At 35.2% G+C, this 24,375-nt stretch overlaps 3 protein-coding genes across 6 annotated transcripts; 2 read left to right on the top strand and 1 right to left on the bottom strand.

Annotated features, from left to right (window-relative positions):
* Window positions 1-479: 479 nt before the first annotated feature.
* LOC114264878 (Tetratricopeptide repeat (TPR)-like superfamily protein) lies at window positions 480-12,980 on the top strand. Of its 2 annotated transcripts, XM_028205600.2 has the most exons (6): window positions 480-3,634; window positions 5,473-5,825; window positions 11,975-12,039; window positions 12,181-12,279; window positions 12,364-12,482; window positions 12,770-12,980. In XM_028205600.2, exon 1 carries the CDS (start codon window positions 1,674-1,676, stop codon window positions 3,540-3,542), a length of 1,869 nt encoding a protein of 622 aa, XP_028061401.1. In that variant the 5' UTR covers window positions 480-1,673; the 3' UTR covers window positions 3,543-3,634; window positions 5,473-5,825; window positions 11,975-12,039; window positions 12,181-12,279; window positions 12,364-12,482; window positions 12,770-12,980. The 2 variants fall into 2 exon arrangements, with proteins under 2 accessions (XP_028061401.1, XP_082737741.1); XM_082881615.1 differs by lacking the exon at window positions 12,770-12,980 and having other exon boundaries at window positions 480-3,630; window positions 12,364-12,581.
* Window positions 9,665-10,612, bottom strand: LOC145795600 (uncharacterized). The gene has a single exon (XM_082880432.1). The coding sequence runs from the start codon at window positions 10,610-10,612 to the stop codon at window positions 9,665-9,667; it is 948 nt and encodes a 315-aa protein (XP_082736558.1).
* Window positions 12,980-23,681, top strand: LOC114264882 (uncharacterized). Of its 3 annotated transcripts, none has more exons than XM_028205606.2 (3): window positions 12,980-15,008; window positions 17,014-17,100; window positions 20,025-23,681. In XM_028205606.2, exon 3 carries the CDS (start codon window positions 20,166-20,168, stop codon window positions 23,121-23,123), a length of 2,958 nt encoding a protein of 985 aa, XP_028061407.2. In that variant the 5' UTR covers window positions 12,980-15,008; window positions 17,014-17,100; window positions 20,025-20,165; the 3' UTR covers window positions 23,124-23,681. The 3 variants fall into 3 exon arrangements, with proteins under 3 accessions (XP_028061407.2, XP_028061405.2, XP_028061408.2); XM_028205607.2 differs by having other exon boundaries at window positions 14,849-15,008; window positions 16,926-17,100; XM_028205604.2 differs by lacking the exon at window positions 17,014-17,100 and having other exon boundaries at window positions 14,643-15,008.
* Window positions 23,682-24,375: the final 694 nt, after the last annotated feature.

Consider the following 24,375-nt stretch of genomic DNA (forward strand, 5'->3'; position numbering starts at 1 on the left):
AGAACTGGAGGCATGGCGGTCATGACCTTTTATTTTATTTTTGCCTTTTCTGTTTGGGTGATCCCATTATCAGGCAATTCTAGTTATGGCCCTTTGTTAAGTTCACTTGCCTTGTGTTTTCATCATGGATTTAAAAATTTCAATATGAAATATCTAAATCTATAATATACACAGCCTTGATGAAAATTATTTATGTGGGATTCATGTGAAATTTGCTTCGGCTAGAAGTGAAAAACTGCACTAGCAATAGTTTCCTTCAACCTTCCTTTTTTATTTTTTTGTTTCATAATTGACTTTTTAAACTTAAAATAAACAGTTTTGTTTTTATTTTTTCTAGTTTTATTTTATTTTATATTAAAAAATTGGCTAAAAAAGCAAAAACCAAACGGAGTCTCTAGCCTCCTGTATCTGGTCGCCTGTGCTCTTTCTTATATTTTTGTTTGAGACCAGTGGGCTTCAATCCATCAACACCATTCGTTTTTTTTTTTTTTTTTTGTCTGCAAAAAAAAAAAAAAAAAAAAAAATTGTAAACAAATATTGCCTTATTATTATTATTTTTTTGTGCAAAAATAATTTGTAAAAATTCAATCTTTTATTTGTTTATTTTTAAAGTGAGTTTTTTGAAAATAAATAAATCAATCAAAATGGTTCATAAATAAGTTGGGTGTGCTTTAAAAAACATGATAACAAATTTGGCAAGAAAAAGGCAGATAAAAGACATATATCTTGTTACTATAAAAAAAAAAAAAAAAATCATTGTATTTAGTTTTGATTTTTTTAAAATAATTTTTAAATTTTCGTATTTTATTATTTTTAATAACAAAATTTCTTCATAGTTTAATAATAAATTATTCAACAAGACTATGGCCCTGATTTTTTTAACAAGACTATGGCGTGTTTTGTAGAGTTTTTTTAATTAAAATTTGATAATCAAAAAGTAAAAATTAAAAATTTCTATTCTTCAGTTTTTTAAATAATTATTTTTTTCAACTTATTTAAATTATTTTTATTTAATAAGTTATAAACAAAAATTGAATCAACGAATCTAATATGCATTTTCAAATAAAAATAATTATTTTTTTCAACTTATTTAAATTATTTTTAGCAAAACTTGAAACAAAGAATCTAATATAAATTTTCAAATTAAAGTAAGTTTTAATCACTCTTACCATCAATACAAATATCACTTATAAATCCAGAATTTCTTGCCCAAAATTTAACCAAAAATAACAAAAGAAGAAGAAATTATTGATCAAAAAAAAAAAAACCCAAAATAAGAAGAAATAAGAAAAAAAAAGAAAGAAAGTAAAATCAAAAGATTTACATTGAATGGAAATTCACACGCATTCATTCGTCATCGTCCCAAATTTCTCATCAAAAGTGAAGAAAGAGCCATTTATCAGCAAGTCAGTGGGGGTTATTGACTTATTTTACCTTGTCTTACTGCTCTACTTGTTTTTTTTTTTTTTTTTTCCCCAAATTCTGTGCAGAAAATTTTGCATTCTGTTCTGGCAATGATGGTGAATTTTGGTGCACTGTCAATGGCCAAAATATATTTGTCCTTATGTGGATTGTGTTTAGATTGGTGATGCATAAGACATGTTATTGCTTTTTGTGGATTTGGGTGATGAATATACATTGATGGGTTAGTTTAAATCGTGTATTATGATTACATGCCTTCACATTTGTTCAGCATCACATCCAAGATCAAAGCGCTTGGTAGATTGGGTCGCATTGCCTGTGCACGCAAACTGTTTGATGAAATGCCCTGCAGAGACTCAGTTGCGTGGAATGCAATGCTTAGTAGTTATTCTCAACTGGGTCTTTACCGAGAGGCTGTCTTGTTGTTCCACCACATGAGAGATTCCGGGACCAAACCCGACAGCTTCTCATTCACTGCAACTTTGAGTGCGTGCGCAGGCACATTTGAACTTCTCTACGGGGAAAAAATCCATGCACAAGTCATTGTTTTGGGATACAATTCTTCGTTGCCGGTGAACAATTCGCTTATTGATATGTATGGGAAGTGTTTGAGCCCTTCTAGTGCTAATAGAGTGTTTGAGGAGATGGGCACGCAAAATGACGTGTCGTGGTGTTCAATATTGTTTGCATATACAAATGCCGGTCAGTTTGATATTGCTTGTGGTGTATTTGATACTATGCCAAAGAGGGTGGACATTGCTTGGAATACTATGATTGCTGGTTATGCGCAATGTGGCAAAATTGAATCGTGTTTTGATTTGTTTAGGAGGATGCTAGAGAGTTGTTGTGGACCAGATCAGTGGACACTTAGTGCCCTCATGAATGCTTGTGCCAAATCAGAAGAGTGTTTTCATGGTTTCATGATGCATGCATTTGTTGTTAAAAGTGGTTGGAGCTCTGCGGTGGAAGCAAATAACTCGATTTTAAGCTTTTATGCCAAGGTAGGCTGTCAGGAAGATGTAGTGAAGGTGTACGAATCCATTGGAACTCTGTCCCAGGTTTCTTGGAATGCAATAATTGATGCTCACATGAAAATAGGAGACACCCACAAAGCGTTTATTGTGTTTCAGCAGGCACCTGAGAAGAACATTGTTTCGTGGACATCAATGATCACGGGGTATGCAAGAAATGGGCTCGAAGAACAAGCTCTAAGCTTTTTTGTTGATATGATGAGAGATGGTCTCAAACCAGATGGTTTTACATTTGGAGCTTTTTTGCATGCGTGTTCAAACTTGGCGACGCTGAAGCACGGTAAAATGGTCCACGGTTGTGTAATTCATTATGGTTTCCATGCTTATACTTATGTTGGCAATGGCCTAATTAACATGTATGCCAAGTGTGGGGACATAGGCGGCTCAAACCAAGCATTTAATGGTATTATTGACAAAGATCTCGTCTCTTGGAATGCATTGTTGATTGCATTTGGGTTGCATGGACAAGCTAGCCAAGCTCTACAGCTTTATGAAGAAATGGGTGAATGTGGGTTGAGACCAGATAAAGTGACCTTCATTGGCCTGTTGATGACTTGTAGCCATTCGGGACTTGTGGAGAAAGGTCGGGCTCTTTTTGAATCAATGAGCTCAGTTTATGGGCTTTTCCCTGAAATGGATCATGTGGCATGCGTGGTGGATATGCTTGGTCGAGGTGGGTACTTGGAAGAAGCAAGAGAGCTGGCAAATAAGTATCTAGGAACAGATAGAGCAAGTATTAGATCTCGTGAAGCTCTTTTTGGAGCATGTTTTGCTCATGCGGACACAGAAATGGGAACCCAACTGGGTGGAGATTTAAAACTTTTAGAGCCTCGAAATGAGATGAGTTATGTATTGTTGTCAAACTTGTATTGTGCGAGTGGGCAGTGGAAAGAAGCAGAGGTGGTGAGGAAGGCAATGATAGATCAAGGTGTGAAGAAAATGCCTGGTTGTAGCTGGATCGAAGTGAAAAACAAGGTGATAGCTTTTGTGGCAGGGAGGCATTCAAATCCACACATGAAAGAGTTACATGAGATGCTGTACTTTTTTGAACAAGAAATGAGAAATCCGTGTTATGCTGGATCACAATGATGCGATCCAAGATACTCTGAGGAATTCAACTCTCGATTGTAGCAATATTGAGACTCAGCCATTTGACAGTCAGTGTTCTCCACCTTCAGTGAGTGAGTCAAATTGTGATAATATAAAGATTGCTTATTTGTTAGGGTTTGATTTTGAATTTGAATTTGTATTTTGATCGCAAATAGTTAAATTGGGTTCGCTTGGAGATCACGATGATGAGATTCGATATACTACGAGGAATTCAACTCTCTTTCATAGACTCAACCCTTCGACAGTCATTGTTCTAATTGCCAAGTCTTTCCATTATATGATTACTAGCCTATCACCCGTACTATGCACGGGATAATTATTGATATTTATATTTATTTTAAATTTTTTTTAATATATAAATTATGTTTTTTAATATTTTTTATAAAACTAATTTAATAATTTTATCACTAACTATAGTGTACAGAAAAAATTAAAAAGGCTACTGCAGTAACTATACACGAGTTGTATTTATAATTATTTATATGAGAGGATTTTAAATGCTAATCAGGGATTTTGACCAAATCAATAAATGCAGGCATGTGGATTGAAAAAAGTTAATAAATGTTGATCAGGAGATTTTGACCAAATTAATAAATGCTGAGGGTTTTTTTTTAAATCAAAAATTTAGAAAATTACGATTGAGAGATTTGAGCTCCTACAAAGCTTGGGGTTTAAAAACCCCATTTTTCTTAATATATTTATAATTATCTATATATGTGAATTTTTATTTTTAAATGTCTTTTTATTTTTATTTTTAAATGTCTTCTTTTTTTCTTTTTTTATATTATATTAAAGTTTAATATTTTGATAATAATCATATGTGTTGGACTTTTCAAGGAATTAAATGTCTTCTTTTTTTTATTATATTATATTAAAGTTTAATATTTTGATAATAATCATATGTGTTGGACTTTTCAAGAAATTTTTTTTATGTTTGTTCTTATTACATTAAAGTGTTATTACGAGAGATAATAATCAGATGTGTTGGGACTTTTCAAGGTATTCATATTTGTTGGATTTCAAATAATTTTTTTTATACTTGTTCTTAATGCATTAAAGTGTTATTATGAGGGTAAGACTTGGAGGCTGAGAAAAGTTAATAAATGCTAAGTTTTTTTTTTTTTTAAATCAGAAAATTTAGATTGGGAGATTGGAGCTTCCACAAGGCTTGGGGTTAAAAACCCATTTTTGCTTAATATGTAGCATAGATAAATAGTATAGATAATTATTTATATATGTGAATTGCGATTTTTAAATGTCTTTTTTTTTATTTTTTTTAAATGTCTTCTTTTTTTCATTTTTTATATTATATTAAAGTTTAATATTTTGATAATAATCATATGTGTTGGACTTTTCAAGGAATTAAATGTCTTCTTTTTTTATTATTATATTATATTAAAGTTTAATATTTGATAATAATCATATGTGTTGGACTTTTCAAGAAATTATTTTTTATACTTGTTCTTAATGCATTAAAGTTTTATTATGAGGGATAATAATCCTATGTATTGAGACTTTTCAAGAAATTCATATGTGTTGGATTTCAAATAATTTTTTTTATACTTGTTCATAATGCATTAAAGTGTTATTATGAGAGTAAGACTTGGGGGTTGGGAGAAATTAATAAATGCTAAGGTTTTTTTTTTTTAATAAAAAAAATCAAAAAATTTAAATTGGGAGATTGGAGCTCCCACACGACTTGAGGTTAAAAATTCTTTTTTGCTTAATATATAATATAGATTTCCATTAATCATTTTCTTTTAGTTTGTTTTTCAACATATAGCAAATAGTATATCTTTCTTTGCTCGTATGAGAGTTGCAAAATGCACAATCTTTATGCATTCACAAGTAATTTTTGGGTTCATTCCATTTGTTATAATTTACATGCAACATTTACAAAAAATTTCAGGTCCCAATAATAGCAATGGTTATGGGTGAAAGGGGTTTGATGGCAAGGATAATTTGTCCCGAATTTGGGGGATATCTTACTTTTGGTACCCTGGAGTCAGGAATAGTATCAGCACCTGGGCAACCAACAATTGATGATTTGGTGAACTTGTACAATTTCAGACAGATAGGACCTGATAGAAATACAAAAGCATTTGGCATTATTGGGAAGCCTGTTGGCCACAGCAAGTCACCTATTTTATACAATGAAGCATTCAAGAAAGTTGGTTTTAATGGAGTTTATCTGCATTTGTTGGTGGATGACGTTGCAAACTTTCTTAAGACTTAATCATCTACAGATTTTGCTGGGTTCAGGTTGAGTAATAAGATTTGACAATAGTAGTATTTATATAATTGTTGTGCTTTGGTTTGGCCCATATTTCAAAGTTTATTTCTATCTGGTAACTACAATTATCACGGGGGACTCTTTTGTGCGTTCTGATCTTCTATATATATTTTTCCTAAAGTCACTTTTATAGGAACACACTGACAGAAACCTTACCAAATTGTTACATGTTTGTGTGAGTCCATTATACGATTCTTTAATGCGGAATAAATACTTGATATGAATCGCAATAAATGAAGAAACTAAATTGCTCAAGAACAGTACCTCCAGCCATTGGTGCCGCTCACGTTAGGAGACGCTGGTTTAACAGTCTTCCAAACTCTGCTCACTCTAATTTGATGGTGTAAGACTGAAGAGAATTGAGTCAGTAAGCTTGGGGACCAAAACCAAGTATTTATAGCCAAGCTCCCATCAAGCTTTTCGGTGGCTCCATGTTGCCACTGCTTCATATTATCATGGGCACGTTCCAACTGCTCTATGAACGTGATGAAGATGCATAGAAGTTGAGAACCATTATAAAAACAAATTTCCTGAAATTAAGGGAAGCTTGACACCCGTTCTTATGAACGGTTTCCGTGAGAAGCGGTCAACATTCTCCCACTTGGTCCACATTTCTAAACTATTGTCTCATCTTAAACTTCATTGATAATCAATATTTAAGTAATAAACACATGAATCATGGCAATAGGTCCTCTTATGACGAGTACTACCTTCCATGTATTACAATGCATTTATTTCTTAAATGTTATAATTTATGTGACAACAATTTCTTAATGAATGACCCCTACGTTCATTCTTGATCCAACATAGATGAATTTTTTTTTTTCTCAAACTTAAGGTGCACATAAAATAGAGAAAAAACATCACATTAAGTAAGAGTTTAATGAGAAAACATAGTTCGTACAATGAATGAACTACATAATGGAATTAAGTCCCATTGACATTACATGATCCTTGAATTTAGATGGTGGCATGCCCTTAGTCAAAGGATCAGCAATCATCAATTCAGTACTGATGTGTTCAATGACCACTTTTCCTTCCTTAACACGTTCCCTTATGGCTAAGTACTTAATGTCGATATGCTTACTTCGACTACCACTTTTGGTATTCTTAGTCATAAAAACAGCAACTGAATTGTCACAAAATATCCTCAATGGCCTGTGAATAGAATCTAAGATTCTAAGCCCCGAAATGAAACTCCTAATCCATACACCATTCGATGTAGCCTCAAAACAAGCCACGAACTCAGCTTCCATAGTGGAAGTAGCAATCAAGGACTGTTTGGCACTCCTCCATGAAATAGCTCCACCAGCCATCATAAAGATGTAACCTGATGTTGATTTACGTGAATCCATACAACTGGCAAAGTCTGAATCAGAATAACCAACTACTTCCAAACTGTCAGTCCGTTTGTAGGTAAGCATGTAGTCCTTGGTGCCTTGAAGGTACCGCATCACTTTCTTTGCAGCTCTCCAGTGGTCTAAACCTGGATTACTCTAATATCGTCCCATCATACCCACAGCAAAAGCTATGTCAGGTCTGGTGCAAACCTGAGCATACATTAGACTTCCAATAGCTGAGGCATATGGGATGTTTTTCATTTGTTCCCTTTCCAAGTCATTCTTTGGGCATTGGTTCAAATTGAACCTATCACCCTTCACAATGGGAGCTACACTAGGTGCACAATCCTTCATTCGATATCTCTCTAAGACTTTGTTAATATAGGTTTCCTGAGACAGACCTAAGATGCCTTTACATCTGTCTCTATGGATCTTAATGCCAATGACATAAGATGCCTCACCCATATCTTTCATATCAAAATTCTTAGAAATGAATTGTTTCACCTCATGTAATAACCCCATATCATTAGTTGCAAGTAGAATATCATCCACATATAAAACAAGAAAACATATCTTACTCCCACTGACCTTCTGGTATATACACTGATCCAAAGACGTTTTCAACAAATCCAAATGAAGAAATAACACCATGAAACTTGTAATACCACTGGCGGGACGCTTGTTTTAAACCATAAATGGATTTATTGAGTTTGCAAACCAAGTGCTCACCATTACTAGAGGGGAATCCTTCCGGTTGTTTCATGTAAACCTCCTCCTCTAAATCACCATTGAGAAAAGCCGTTTTCACATCCATTTGGTGCAACTCCATGTCAAAATGTGCTACCAATGCCAAAACAATCCTTAAGGAATCTTTCTTAGATACAGGAGAGAATGTCTCCTTGTAGTTGATTCCTTCCTTTTGAGTGAATCCCTTAGCAACAAGTAGTCTAGCTTTATATCTCTCAATGTTGCCCAACGAGTCCCTTTTGGTCTTAAAGACCCATTTATTTCCAATAGCTTTAGCTTCATTAGGCAACTCTACAAGGCTCCAAACATTGTTGTCCCTCATAGAATTCATTTCCTCTATCATAGCATTGTACCAATATTCAGACTCTTTGCAATTAATGGCTTGTGAAAAAGATTTAGGACAATCTTCAGTTTATATATCATAGTCAGTTTCTTGTAGATACACTACATAGTCACTAGGAATAGCCGATTTCCTTGTTCTAGTAGATCTTCTTAATGTTGCACCAACATCTTCTTGGGGAGGATGTGGTTCAACTAGTTGTTCAAAAATTGGTAATTCTTGAACTTCCTGATCTACTTGAATGATGTCAGCCGCTTGTGGAACTTCAATGATTGGTTGTTCAACACCAATTTGTACTGAAGGGGTGTTTTGAATAACAATCATCCTATTACTTGAAGTGGAAGGTTAATTACCTGAATGATCATTTTCAAAAATTGTGTTCCTTAAATGATCCCTCCCACTAATTAAGTCATTCTCAAGAAATTTGGCATTCCTTGATTCCACAGTCCTGGTGGTAAGAGTTGGACAATAAAATCTGTAACCCTTGGACCTTTCAGCATATCCAAGGAAATAACCACTAATGGTCCTCGGATCCAATTTCTTTTCTTGTGGATTATAAATCCTCACTTCAGACGGGCATCCCCAAACACGTACATGCCTTAAACTCGATTTCCAACATTTAAATAACTCAAACGGTGTTTTAGGAACAGCTTTGGTTGGAACCCGGTTTAAGATGTATACAGCCGTCTTAAATGCCTCAGTCCACAAGTTTTTAGGAAGATTGGAGCTACTCTGCATGCTCCGCACCATGTCCAATAATGTTCGGTTTCTTCTTTCAGCTACACTATTTTGGTCCGGTGAACCAGGCATGGTATGTTGGGGAACAATCTCATTTTCTTGAAGAAACCTCGCAAAAGGACCAAGTGCTTGTCCATCTTCTGTATATCTACCATAGTATTCTCTACCTCGGTCTGACCTCACGATCTTAATTTACTTACCGCATTGTTTCTCCACTTCAGCCTTGAAAACTTTAAAGGCATCTAATGCTTCATTCTTATTATGAAGCAAGTAGAGATACATGTATCGTGAAAAGTCATCAATGAATGAAATGAAGTATTTCTGACCATGTGAGTCCATGTCTGGACTACAAATGTCTGTATGTATGATTTCCAATATGTGAGAACTCCTTGTGGCACCTTTCGTAGACTTGTTGGTCAGCTTTCTCTTTATGCAGTCCACACAAGTTTCAAAACTAGTAAAGTCAAGTGAACTAAGTACCCCATCACTTACTAATCTTTTAATACACTCAATGGAGATATGACCTAATCTCTGGTGCCATAATGTAATGGCATTCTCATTTACAACACATCTTTTTATACCGGTGTGAACATGCATAGCATTATGAGTGGCATCATTTTGCAAATCAATACAGAAAAGACCATCACAATGTACCAACTCCAACAATTTCAGATTTATAATCTAAACTGAAAGATGTATCTGAAAACTTAAAAGAGTATCCCAATGGTACAAGTTTAGAAACTGAAATTAAATTCCTAGAAAAACTAGGAATATAGAAAGTCTTTTCCAAAATTAATTCAAAACCACTACTTAAAACCAAATTGCATGTTCCTCTAGCATCCACATGTGAACGCATCTTGTTTCCCGAATAGATGCTTTGTTCACTTCCCACCGGCTTCCTTAGGTTTCGCATACCCTGCAAGGAATTCGAAATATGGATTGTAGAACCAGAATCAATCCACCAAGTATTGTAAACATTATCAACCATATTGGATTCATAACAAACTAAAGAGAGTTGATTACCTTTCTTCTCAAGCCATTTCTGGAATTTAGGACAATCCTTCTTAACATGTCCCTTCTTCTTACAGAAGAAACACACTGGATCTTTCTTTATGTCAGCTTGTGGAGCCAACCTCTCTTTCCCTTTCTTATTGGCCTTAGCTTTATTCTTTCCCTGCGTAGCCAGCATTGCACTCTCTCCCGTCTCCATAATCAATCTCCCTTCCTCTTGAACACACATGGTCATTAGTTCATTAATAGACCATTTATCCTTATGTGTGTTGTAGGAGATTTTGAAAGGACTGTATTGAGGTGGGAGAGTATTCAAAATATAGTGCACGAGAAAAGAATCCGAAATATCAACCTCCAGTTTCTTAAGTTGGGCTGCAGTGTCCCTCATCTGCATGATGTGCTCACGCACACCCCTCACATTGACAAGCCTTGTGGAACAAAACTTCATAATTAGGGTGCTTGCAAGCGCCTTATCTGAAGTGACGAATTGCTCATCAATGGCCTTTAGTAAATCACGGACTTTGGTATGCTGATCGACTGAACCACGAATACTAGTAGAGATTTTGGTTTTTATGAACATAACACTGAGTCCTAAGCGCACTTAAGCGCCTTATCGGGAATTTCACAACCGACATCAGAAATTTTAACAAGTTGGCTAGCTGCATAAATTTAAATATACATGCTTACATTAAAATAAAGCATAAATGAAGTTCATGATCTACAAAATTTTAACAGGTTGGCTAGCTACATAAATTTAAATATACATGCTTACGTTAAAATAAGGCATAAATGAAGTTCATGATCTGCCAATGTGAATCATGCTATAGAAATAAAAAATAATAAAAAATTGAATCTAATGACATATAAAATTGCCTGTGGACTAAAATTTTAATTCAAGTAGATTCAATTAGTCTTTATGATATATAGTATCACAAATTGAACTTTATGATAAAACTATCAAATTATTTACTGAATTCATAATTCCTGTGGGTAATTTATGAATAACTTGATATTTTATCCTAATTAATAATAATAAAAATTCCTGTGGGATAAAATTTATTATATCAATTACAATTAATGTCTAATATTCTTTATGTTATCCTTATCAATCAATATATATAATTTTATTTAATTAAAGATGCTGTGGCCACTCTCTAATTAATTAATTATATGGATCACTAGACATTATCGAATTAAACAAGCAAGGGCTAAATAACAGAAAAAGAACAGAAATAAAAGGAACAAAACTGGGTGGTAGACCCAAATTTATATATATATATATATATATATATATATCATTGAGAGAGATAAGCAGAGCATCACCAAAACACCAAGGCAGAGAATAAAGCATGCTCTGATACCAAATGTGAGTCCATTATACGATTCTTTAATGCAGAATAAATACTTGATATGAATCGCAATAAATGAAGAAACTAAATTGCTCAAGAACAGTACCTCCAGCCATTGGTGCTGCTCACGTTAGGAGACGCTGGTTTAACAGTCTTCCAAACTCTGCTCACTCTAATTTGATGGTGTAAGACTGAAGAGAATTGAGTCAGTGAGCTTGGGGACCAAAACCAAGTATTTATAGCCAAGCTCCCATCAAACTTTTCGGTGGCTCCATGTTGTCACTGTTTCAGATTATCATGGGCACGTTCCAACTGCTCTATGAACATGATGAAGATGCATAGAAGTTGAGGACCATTATAAAAACAAATTTCCTGAAATTAAGAGAAGCTTGACACCCGTTCTTATGAACGGTTTCTGTGAGAAGCGGTCAATAGTTTGCGCTTGGGTTTGGCTCATATTTCAATTCCTTGAGTTTCTTTTCTATCTGGTAGCTAGAATTTTCATTAGGGACTCTTTTGTTTACGGTGATTCTTATCATTATGTGTCCTTAAAATTAGTCAATAGATGAAGTGATGCAATTGATCTTGTGCAGTTGTAACCATTCCTCACAAGAAGGCTGCACTTAAGTGCTGCGATGAGGTTGATCCTGTTGCAAAGGTAATTGATGATCTCATAGTTTTGCAGCGTTCATTTGATGAATTTGATCCAGTTAAAATGTTCAATGTTTTTTAGGTGTTCTACCTTTTCTAATATCGTGTGCAATTGATTTTCTTCTTGATGACATCAAACGGTCAATAGGAGCTGTTAATTGCATTGTCAGGAAAAGTGGTGGGAAATTCTTTGGCTGCAGTACAGACTATGTTGGTGCTATTACTGCTATCGAGGATGCACTAGGAGGTTTCTTTTGTACTGTACTAGTTAGGCAAATTTCTTTCATAGAGTTTTTTAGCCCATTCTAAACTCCACTATTTTGTTTTACAGCTTCGCAGCATGTAAGTGGCACAGTTGTGTCGTCCTTGGCTGGTAAACTGTTAGTCATTGGTGCCGATGGTGCTGGCAAGGCACTTGCTTATGGCACGAAAGCAAAGGGAGCAAAAGTTGTAATTGCAAATCGCACCTGTAGTTAGTTTCGAGCTTCGAATTGTATTTTGCTGTAGTATATTTCATTAAGAATGAAATGTTACATGGCTTACTAGTTCTATCAAGTCTTTCCATTATATGATTATTTCCATTAAATATTTGCTTTTAGGTTATCTTTCAACGTATAGCGAATAGTCTATCTTTGCTCAAATGAGAGTTGCAAAATGCACAATCTTTATGCATTCACAAGCAATTATCTTCATGGACTTGCTAGATGTAAATTTGATGTAAATGATTTATTTTACAGGTTTTGAACCTTGGTCAGCTGCAAATGCATGCCAATGCTTTTGTTAATGAGACTGGCATTTCAATGTTGGGTTACTCATTCATTAACAGAGAGATCCATATCATATGTTCAGTGGAAACAGTGAAAATGTTCGTCTGCACGATTGTAAGAGAATGAAGAACGTGTATTATGTTTATATAATTCGAAACTTTACTTTACTTTACTTTACTTTCTTTTTTTTTTTTTCTTTTTTTTTCTTCTTGGTATTAAAAAAAAAATGGTCATGTAAGCTCCACGAGTCCCCAGCCCCAGGCTAAGACATTGCTTAAGGCAACTTATAAGGATGTCACGCCAAGGGACGATAGAGGATCGAATTTAGGTAAATGCGTTTTTGGATCGATCCCTAACCACTTAACCACCCCTCAGGGGTAAAATAAAACTTTACTTTCAATAGCAAAACATGAATCATTCCTTTTTATAATGCGCGGAATGAGTTTTAAGGCTAAATATCTATTGGATGTAAGATTTATTTTAGTAGATTACATCATTTTTTATTAATGGGATGGGATTCTCTAGATTGGAGATTTTGATTAATAAGCATATAATATTCTTACAATTTTGATTGATAAACATGTATCTCTAGTACAATAGGATTTTCTCCGATCTGGATTGTGATTATGGGTTATTTTGGAAAGTTAATTAAAACTTTTTGATTTTTTTTGAAAAAACGTGTAAACGAATAGATAGGTATATAATCTGAAATAGGTTAAAAGCCAAGCATCTTCCCAAATGAGCATATATTGTTCTTAGAATTGTCATTCTCATTTTTTGTTGTTGCAATCTCTCTATCTATAATAAAAAATAATAATAATAATAATAAAAGAGTAAAAATCTTGTCTCCAATCCATTTAGATCGTTCAGTTCGGACCTACCATGACCCACTTTGATTATTCAATCTATTTATTTTTGTAAGTCTTTATATATAGATCATCTATATAAAAATAAATAAATTTTATTTTTATTCATTTCAAAACAATAGACAATAAATATGAATTTCAAAATAGAACATTCATTTTTAAAAGATGAATATGATGAAATCATGTTGTTACGATAATTGGATAAATATGACTTTTTTCATGAATGATCTACAGGTAAGTGCCTATAACATGAACGAATTAAATTATCAACTTAGGATCTATGGTGAATTCCACATGCCTGAATTAGACTATCCAATAATAAATTAGAGAGAATCATCACTCTTTAAATAAGGACAAATTATGAACTTAGTTCCTATAATTTATTTCTTATAACAATTTGGTCATTGTAATTTGAATTGTATAAATTTTGTCTGTTAATTTTTGGTATCTTGTCAATTTAATCTTACTGAAACATTGGTTAAGAATTTAAGTAAGAATCAAAGGAACAATGATCCATTCATAAGAAAATGCATTATTTAAAATTGAATGCCAACTCGTCAACTACCTTAAGAATCGTGAATTAATTATCTTGTTCCTTAATTTTAACTTAATTTCTAAATGAGAGTTATCAATTGAATGAAAGAGGACCATCTATGGCATTTTTTTCATTTAACAATTGATTCATAATGATGAGCTGGTCCTTGGATTAACTATTGAATGATGACGGTATAGAGAAAGTACTATAGTGGATCTGGAAATTAGATTAAAGTGACACAATATAAAAGATTAAGGATAAAATTGATATAATTTAAGCTTACAAAGATAAAATTGACAAAATAGTCAAATTACAAGAACTACAAGTATAATTTGTCCAAAAAAATATTTGCAACTTTGTTGCAAGGGTAAAAATGGAAAAGATGAATAAAAAAAAGGACAGAACTACATATAAATGGAAGAATGAGAAAAAAATTACAAATACATGAGGGTATAAGTTTACCTATAGTGGGTACAAATGAAAGGCTATAGGATGCAAATGTCAATTGCACCCCTCCGTATATTGATAATTTTTTTCCCTTCTCTTACCTGTATATAATTCTCCCTGAAAAGAAAAGCCCTCAAGTTCAATTTAATTACAAACGTCTTAACCAACTATTCAAAATGGGGCTACCTTCGTAATTAAGCCAAACTCGAGGACTACTTCTCCCTCCTCTCTCTCTCTCTTCTCTCTCTCTCTTATGTTCTGTTCCGTTCTCGCTGGTCGCACTTCGCTTGGGTACCATAATTCGCCTCCTCTTCTCTTCCTCATTCTCTCAACAAAGTCAACTCGTCGTTTGAACAACCAAGTAAGCTCTTTTTATCTGATCTTCAATTACATAACTTTGCTTTTCATGTTATTAAATTAAATTTCTATTTTTTATGTACTTATGTTAACTTTGTTCGGAATCAAATCAATTTTAGGGTTTTGGGTTGTTGAAATTTTTTTGATTTTCTTTTTGGGGGAAGATTTTCACTTGATTAATCAACTTACCATACACTATTCTCAGTTTGTTTTGTGGGTAATTTCTTAGTTGAATTCCCTTGAATGGCATTTTCTGGGTTTTTCATTTGATTGATGTTTATGTTACTTTAACTGAGTTGCTTTTTTTGAAGTAAATACTGCACAAACTTGAAATTTGAGCTTGTTTTTGCCCCATTTGTGTCATTTTAGGGTTTATTGTTCAATTTTTGTCATTTTTTACAAGGGTTTATTTTATTGTATTTTATTTTTGGTTGTATGGTTGGTTTATCACCATGTTACTTGGAATGTGGATCATTCATATGTGGAATGGGAACAAAAAGCGGCCGCAACCATTACGTAAGGCCGTTATTACGTAACGGTTGTGGTAGCTACTGCCACCCGTTACGGCTGCTTTTGCAGTGTGATTGAGATTCACAGGTGCATCGACCGCAGTGGCTGCTATAGCGGTTGTAACGGTGCCGTAACGGCCTGTTACGCACAGTTACGTAACGGTTCCGAATTGTTTCTTTTAAAAAAACACAAAAAATAATAAATAAAATAAGTGTTGAAAATGGGGGAAGAGAGAGAGAGAGAGAAGAGGGAAGATGGAGGAACAAGAGATAGAGAGAGAGAGAGAGAAGAGGGAAGATGAAGAACATGTTATTGATTTGCTGAAGCTGTAAGACCTATGCTATTCTATTCAGCTGCTATCACTCAACCATTTTATTTGTATGTGTCTATCTATATATTGTTTGACAATAATAATAATAATAATAATAATAATAATAATAATAAGTGTGGTCATTATCTATTTGGCTTGATTTATATATATATATATATAGCCTTTTATTTATTCTCTTACTTTTGTCATTGTTTATCTTATATATAATAGTTAGTGATTAATTTTTTGTATAATATAAAGTCATTAATTATTAAAATAAAATGTAAAAAATTCAGTTTATAGTGATTTAAAAATATGATATATATTGGATCAAACTTAAAAATTTATAAAAATTGATCAATATTTATTTTAAAATATAATAAATATGATTATGGAAAAAAAAATATGCATATCGGTAAGTTTTTTTTAAATTGTGCGGGAAAAAAAAATTTCACGGTTCCGGTTACCGCAACCGTTACGCTACGGCCTTTATACCTTGCAACCGCAACCGCGCCACCGCCACCATTACGGCGACCGCAACCACTTTTCAGAACCTTTAATACGCTACATGTTTTGAAATGTGGTATGATAGGGTATACTTGTTTAGATTTTAATATTAAAATTTAAGGGATTCCTAGAACAACTTTATTTTAATAGTTAGGTATCCATAAAGTATAGTTAATTTTTTTTTTCCTCAAATAAATTATGTAACACATTTCTATGAGCCACTCTTCTTTGATTTTGGTTCGATGTTTATGATTTTTATTCCTCCTAAGAAACCTATAAAGAAATACATTTGTTATTTTTTATAATTTGCTTTGGATCGCTATATTTATCATTTAGGAACGCGAGAGTATTATGTTTTGAACCGTGTGTTCCAAAACATTAATCGCTAGGGTATTAACATTTTCTGTTTGCACTGGTTTATCACTTTTTGCTTGTTGAAATTTGATTTCTTTAATTGATGAGTGAATTGTGAAACCTTACATTTTTGTTGTGATTTTTGCATGCAATGTGTGTAACACATCTTTTTGTTTGTATTACTATTTGGTTTGTTTTTCTGTATTGGAGTAGTTGTAAATTATAGGTTTTGTTTCCCAGTTTTGTAGAGTAACCATCGCAGGCTATGTCATTGATACAATGGCTTTGGTGAAATAAGAAATGCTGATTTAATTTATTTTTGGAAAAGGGAAGGAGCTTAGTTGCAGGACTCGCCTTCTGAGAGTTACGTTTCAGCTCTAGAACTGTGATTACATGGTTCAGATAAAGAATTGAGGTAATTGTTTTCCTGTCGAGAATCACAGTTTTAATTGGGACAAGACTACTCGAACATATGAATCCCATAGAAACAAAAAAAACTATCAAGGCAAAAGACAATCTGTGAAAAACAGATATATGGTATATGTAGTAGAAAATAACATATCAATCTACATTAAAATGAAATAAGGGCAAAAAATAAAGAACAGATTGAAATAGTATAAAATACCCAAACCTCTTGCCTTCTATTCTTATTCTCCCAACCTTAGACTCATATATGTCCCCTTACTCCCACTCCCCTTCGCTTCCTACAACTAAGGGAAGGAGTGAAGAAAGAGACATTATCAACGGGGTAGTTTTTTGTTGTTGTTGTTGTTGTTGTTGTTGTGTGTGTGTGTGTTTTGTTGAGGGATGGTGGGGGGTTTGGCATGGTTTCACCTTGTGTTATTACATTACTAGCTTATCTGTTTTTTTCTCAAATTCCTTGGCAGAAGAGTTTGTTTTCGGTCCTAGTAATGAGGGTGGGTTTTGGTGCACTGTCAATGGGCCAATATATACTTGTCTTCATGTGGATTGTTCTAAGATTGGTGAATAGGTTATGCTGTTCCATTTTGTTGTGGTTTGACAAAGTTGTAAATGAAAGGTTAACTCAATGGCATCAAGTTTTTTGGGATGAAGGTTGAATGTTTTACACTTGTAGTTGATCTGTGTTTGGTCCTAGATGTGTAAAAGCTGTATTATTGTTATAGCCTACTTTTTATTAGTTTCAATCATATTCATGGAGTATATTGATTTCAAGAAGATGTTCCAATTTTTATGAAGTTCTTTCATGTCCGTTTGGAATCGTTTACATCAACAAGTTGAGGGATTACATAATTTTAGTGTGGGATTTGACACTAAGGTTTCTTAAAAGTTTGGGACACGATAAGTGTTGTTGTGATAACCAAGTATATCATGTTCAAGGCATTTAACAAATTTTTTACTTAACTTTAGTATCAAGGATTATTTTGAAAGTTTGGACTGGAGTTGTTTGATGATTTACAAGTTCTTGACTTTAGATGGATGAATTTCATGGCATGTGTTTTTTCACTATATTTTCTGGAAGAAATACATCTCCTAGGCAACTTGTATAGTTGTTAGATATGGGTTTTCAGTCTCTTCATTTACAAGATAAGCATAGGAGCTATTCCAAAGACGAAATTTGTCTTTACAACACTCCCCCTGCTTATGAACCCTGTGGTTCAAAATTTTGTTTTAGACTACATTTCTTACAATACTTTTTCCTGAAAGCGTTTAATAAGCATTAGAATATACTTAGAATAATAAGAGAGAAAAATATAAATGCTTTAAATGTTTAAAATTCTATGAAACATAAATGAATACTTGTTTGAAACCAAGGGAGAGGAGTGCTGTATTATTTTATGTAACTTGTGGCTTTTTAAGTGTGCATCAAAGACAAGACTTGGTATAAATAATAACCCTTAAAACTTCCCACGTCCAATCTCACAAACAACTAGCCTATCCACCTTCACAGGAAGCATACCCTAACAAGCACGGACACGGACACGGACACGGACACGGACACGAACACGTGACACGATGCGGACACGCAAACACGTAAATTTTAAAAAAATGCAGGACATGACACGTGGGGGACATATGTAAAAAATATAATTTTATATATTTATTATTTGTCATATTTTTAAATATTTAATATGTATTTTATTTCAAATATTTAATTTTATCAAATTTATTAACTTTAGGTATGTTGTTTTAGTAAAACAATTAATTCTTTTGAAAAAAATAGTCCCAGCGTGTCCTCAGTGTGTCCCTACGTGTCTGCAGTGTGTCCCAAGTGGCCCAGCATGTCTGACTCTTTCTAGCGTGTCTGACACTTGTCCAGAACGTGTCTGGTGTGTGTCTGGCGTGTGTCAGACACTCATACGTGACCTCCAGAGGTGTCCGTGCTTCATAGAGCATAACACTAACCTCCCACTTTTTAAATAGAATAGAAGTAATCTCAAATTTTAGGATGTTAATCTAGTTTCCTATGATAATTGTTTCTGCAGCTTTCTTTACTTTTGTGTTTTTTCTACACTCTAGGCCCCTCTTCTTTGATACACTGGAAAATACATTTCAACATCTTTTATGCCACTGCACCTTGACCATGGTGTGTGTGTGCGTGTGTGTGTGCGTGTGTGTGTGTGGTAGCTTTTCAGCTTGATGATTAATTGACCCTAATTACCGACTTCTTTCCTTCTCGTAACATTTAAACATTAGGAATCAAAATCCAAAATCTTTTATATAAAATCTGAAAATTATACATATACTGACACTCATAAAAAATGGTGTGATGAGCGCTTGTAGAGGGCACTGCTCATTGAACTCTTAACCTTGTGGTTGAGTCCATTCAATCACCCAACAACCAGGCAAAGGACACCTGTCCCTTTTTCTTGATCCATGAAGCTTGCATAAAGGGAAACTTATTATTCTTTTCATATTAGAGTGTTGATAAAGGACTGTAATTTAGTGCTTATGTGCAGATTCTCTGTTTTAACATGAGTGCATATGGTTGGAGTTCATAATCAGGAGCGGAGCCAGGACTTTTTTTGTTTGTGTTAGTATGAATGTCATGAGAACCTTTCACACCAATAAGCACAAACATGCATACTTAGGAATGCACATGTTTATAGGCATCTATGTGTGTGTGCGCGCCAATCATTTGATGGTGCTAAAATCCTGGTTTATTTTCCTATTTCTGGTCATGATCTTGGCACCCATTTGGCTAATCAAGGCAGTTGCCTTGTGTGCTGCTAAATTTCTTGTTTATGGTTGGAAGTTTATTTATGAAGTTTCATTACTGCCTGCCCTCTTCCCTAATACCTTGTCCTTTCCCCCTTTTTGCCCTTGTTGACTGTAAAGTAAATTAATGCCTGTTTGCAGGCCTGTGTGAATAAATCTGAAGGGCTGATGTAATTTTAGCATTTTCACTTGGCTGTGTTGCTATATCACTCAAGCATGAGGTGTAAACATATATTCGTTTTATAGAAGCAATTTGAGCCAGGTTTTCTGGAGTTTGGATCGATGATGGATTGCAACAAAGAAGAAGCTGTCAGGGCCAAACAGATTGCGGAGAATATGATGCAACGTAAGGACTTTGTGGAGGCTCGGAAGTTTGTACTTAAGGCCCAACGACTCTATCCTGATCTGGAGAACATTTCCCAGATGATTATGGTTTGTGATGTACACTGCTCTGCTGAGAACAAGGTTTTTGGAAATGAAAAGGACTGGTATGGTATCCTCAAAATCGAGCCAACAGCAGATGAAGCATCAATCAAGAAGCAATACCGGAAGTTTGCTCTTTTGCTTCATCCTGATAAGAACAAGTTTCCTGGTGCAACAGATGCCTTTAAGTTGATTGGGGAAGCTCAGAGGGTGCTTTTGGATCGTGAGAAGCGAATGTTACATGACAGTAAATGTAAAGCTTCAAGACCTATGGCACCTAATTGGGGCCGACAGCAAGCAAGCAGTAACCCAAATGTTGTGAAACAACAGCCTTGGGTACAAAACCGTTTTATGGGCAAGCCTCCTTCGCCGTTCACGAGCTTCACTCCCCAGCAGCAGCAGCCACATGCACAAACTCAACCGGCATTCCCCAACAACCGACCGACTTTCTGGACTGTCTGTCCTTTCTGTTCCGTAAGGTATCAGTTTTATAGAGAGGTGGTCAACAAACTTCTATGGTGTCAAAATTGTAAAAGGTCCTTCACTGGCTATGAGGCCCAAGCTACAACATCAGAAACCAACTGGACTCAGCCTGTATTCCCCAAACAAGAGAACCAAACAAGAGGGTCGGTCCCAAAGATGGGAACTTCTAAGGTCAACCCGAAAAAAGGAAGCACTTCGAAGGTTAGTAAGAGAAGGAAGCAGGTATCGGAATCCAGTGATGACACTGGAAGTAGCAGTGACTCAGAAGAAGATAAGGTTGGAAAGAAAAGGAAGCAGGTAGCAGAATCCAGTGAAAGTTGTGACACTGGAAATAGCAGCGACTCTGAAGAAGATATTGTTATTGAAGAGGATGGTGATGTTCAGGCTAAGCAGAATTTTGGATGTTATGGAGAGTACCCCCGGAGATCTACTCGGTCTAAACAGAATATTTCTTACAAGGAAAATTTAAGTGACGATGAAAACTTGAGTGACAATGATGACCTTGAGAGACCTTTGAAAAGGGGGAAGTGCAGTGGATCATTTCGTGCCATGGAACAGGAGGCTGATGACCCATTATTGAAAGAAGAGGCACCCAAAATGAATGAACCAGATGGTTATGGTGTTGATATTGAAGGGGATGTGAAAGAGGTGAAACGGAAAGAAAATGCCTTCCATGAAGGGAACTTGCAAAATGGGAAAGAGGAAACTAAGAAGGTAAATGGGGATAACAAAGCTACAGAGGATGGCCACAAGGGAACTTCTGCAGCTAATGGTGAGTCTCCATTGAATTCAATCCCCAATGTGGCAACAGATCCAGAAATTTATGAATATCCTGATCCAGATTTCAGCGACTTCGATAAGGATAGAAAACAAGAATGTTTTGCAGTTGGGCAAACCTGGGCTGTTTATGATACTCTGGATGCCATGCCTAGATTCTATGCTCGGATCAAGAAAGTGTTCTCGCCTGGGTTCAGATTGAAGATAACTTGGCTAGAGCCAGACCCAGATGATGAGGATGAAATTAAATGGGTTGAAAAGGGTTTGCCAGCTTCATGTGGTAATTTCAAGCATGGAAATACCGAAAACACTGAAGATCATCCTATGTTCTCACATTTGATTCTCTGGGAAAAGGGCAGCCGAAGGGATACTTACAAGATACATCCAAGAAAGGGTGAAACTTGGGCCCTCTTCAAGAATTGGGACATAAAATGGAATTCTGATCCAGAAAGTAGGAAGTATGAATTTGAGTTTGTGGAAGTCTTGTCAGACTATACTGAGGGTATTGGTGTTTCTGTTGCATACTTGCGTAAGCTGAGAGGCTTTTCATGTCTTTTCTGTCGGACGGTGAAGGATGGGACAGATTCATTTCAAGTACCTCCTAATCAACTATTCAGATTCTCCCACAGGGTTCCTTCCTTTCAAATGAGCGGTGAGGAAAGAAAAGATGTTCCTAGGGGATCTTTTGAACTAGATCCTGCTTGCCTGCCTATGAACATCGAAGAGATTGATGCTCCTCAAGATTTGAAGGTGGAACCAGTGGCAGTGTCCAAAGAAAATACATCTGAGTGCCACATGAACAAGAATTCCCAATTAGATCCTGAGCACATCAGTTCTGATGATGGTACTGAAGACCCTCATGAAGCTTTTGAAATTCCTGATCCGGAATTTTACAACTTCGATGATGAGAAATCCGCTGAAAAGTTTGAGACTGGTCAGGTTTGGGCATTATACAGCGATGTGGATGGCTTGCCAAAGTACTATGCTCAGATTAAGAAAATTGATAGGCAACCAGAGTTTAAATTGTGTATAGCATGGCTTGCTGCATGCCCGCCGCCAAAGAACATAGTTCGGTGGCTTGACAGAGATATGCTCATTTGTTGTGGGAGGTTTAAGCCTAAAAAGGGCTTATCCAAGGAATATACTGAAACTGGTGCTTTTTCTCATCAGTTAAGAGCAGAACATACGGATGAGAAAGATGTATATGCCATCTTTCCTAAGAAAGGTGAGGTTTGGGCACTATACAAGAACTGGAATGCTGGAATTACATATTCTGACTTGTCGAGTTGTGAATATGACATTGTAGAAATCCTCCAGGAAAATGATGTGGATATTAAGGTTTTGTTTTTAGAGCCGGTGAATGGATTTAAAACAGTTTTCAAGTATCAGATGAAAGAAGGATCGTCTCTCACAATGAAGTTACCAAAGAAGGAGCTGCTTAGATTTTCCCATCAAATTCCTTTTTTCCGTTTGACAGAAGAGAGAGGTGGCAGCCTGAGAGGGTACTGGGAGCTTGATCCTGCAGCATTGCCTGTTGCTTTTTTTTCTTCAAGTTGATGTGGGAGGACGATGAATCTTATGCCCTCTTGTAAGTTGTACATACCACATATTTATGCAACACCACAGCTGTCAAGGCATTCTGCTCGTGGTGGTTGCTCGGTAAATGTGATATTTTGGTGGGAAAAGACAGCACTGGATATTCAGATACCCGAGTGAGTCTTGGCATGCATTAATTCATCAACCGGTGCTTTCTGAGTTTGGTCATCAGGAATCGTTGGCTGGCTGACCATGATAGAAGTTGTCCACATCTGATGGTTTTTGATCTCGGGCTAGCTGCATAAGAAGGTAAAGGTGGTTCTGTCGGTTTCATGTTTACATTATTTTTATCTATGTTAATTTTTTTTTTTTTTTTTTTTTTTTTTTTCTCGAGTGTGAAATGAAGCTTGGCCAATTAGGCTGACAAGTTAATGGTGGGATGACATGTGAAATGACTATTATCATCTAAACTCTAGTCACAACTTAAATTGGGACTTCTTTATCTTGTAGATACTTTTGATAACCTTTTTTCCCGTTATCTTCATGTTTAGTATCCAATGTTAGCTTTACTTGGCTTCATATTGTTGTTTTGCTTTTGGCTAGTACTAATGGCCTCATTAATTCTTTACCTTTGGCTTTGAACTCTTCCAGGGGTACAGTGACGTTTGGGTGTGTGTTTTGTATTCTATGGGACCCATACAGTGGTTGGTTTTTACATATATTTGGATGAAGTTGTGGAGTTGGAAATATACTATGAATCCATTGTGTGTATGGTTTTAATAACTGTATGGGACTAGGATTTCTTTTGTGTGCCTATAATAGGACACTTGCGGTAATTCTAGCGGTGTGAGATTGAGCGGGTTTGTAGAGATGTAGGGGAGACGGAAAAATACCAGGGGCACCCGTTGTGAGCGCGTAAGTAGTGTTTACCAGTTAGCATTGAGTAGGAAAACAGGTATTGTTTGGGGACTTGGGTATTGGTGTTGGACTTTTGTTTATTTTTTGTCTTATATTTGTACTCTGTTTGATAATGGATTTCTCTCTAACCCGTGAATGTATACAGGTTTGTATTGAATGACGTTAATTCTGTGTGTGAATTTTTCTCATTTGTGTGTGACCCTGCTTCGATTTGAGTGGGATGTGCAATAGTCCCAGAAAGTGATACAGAAACCTTGCTAGTGTATGATCTTATAGGCTCATTTGTGATATCAAGTATTTTCAAATCACATTCATCCATGGATTTGCTATCTATGTTCTTTGGTGGGTGCTCGAA

Source organism: Camellia sinensis, chromosome 7 (assembly GCF_055761805.1).
Source record: "Camellia sinensis isolate YWXY chromosome 7, ASM5576180v1, whole genome shotgun sequence".
In the NCBI taxonomy this organism is placed as follows: Eukaryota; Viridiplantae; Streptophyta; class Magnoliopsida; order Ericales; family Theaceae; genus Camellia; species Camellia sinensis.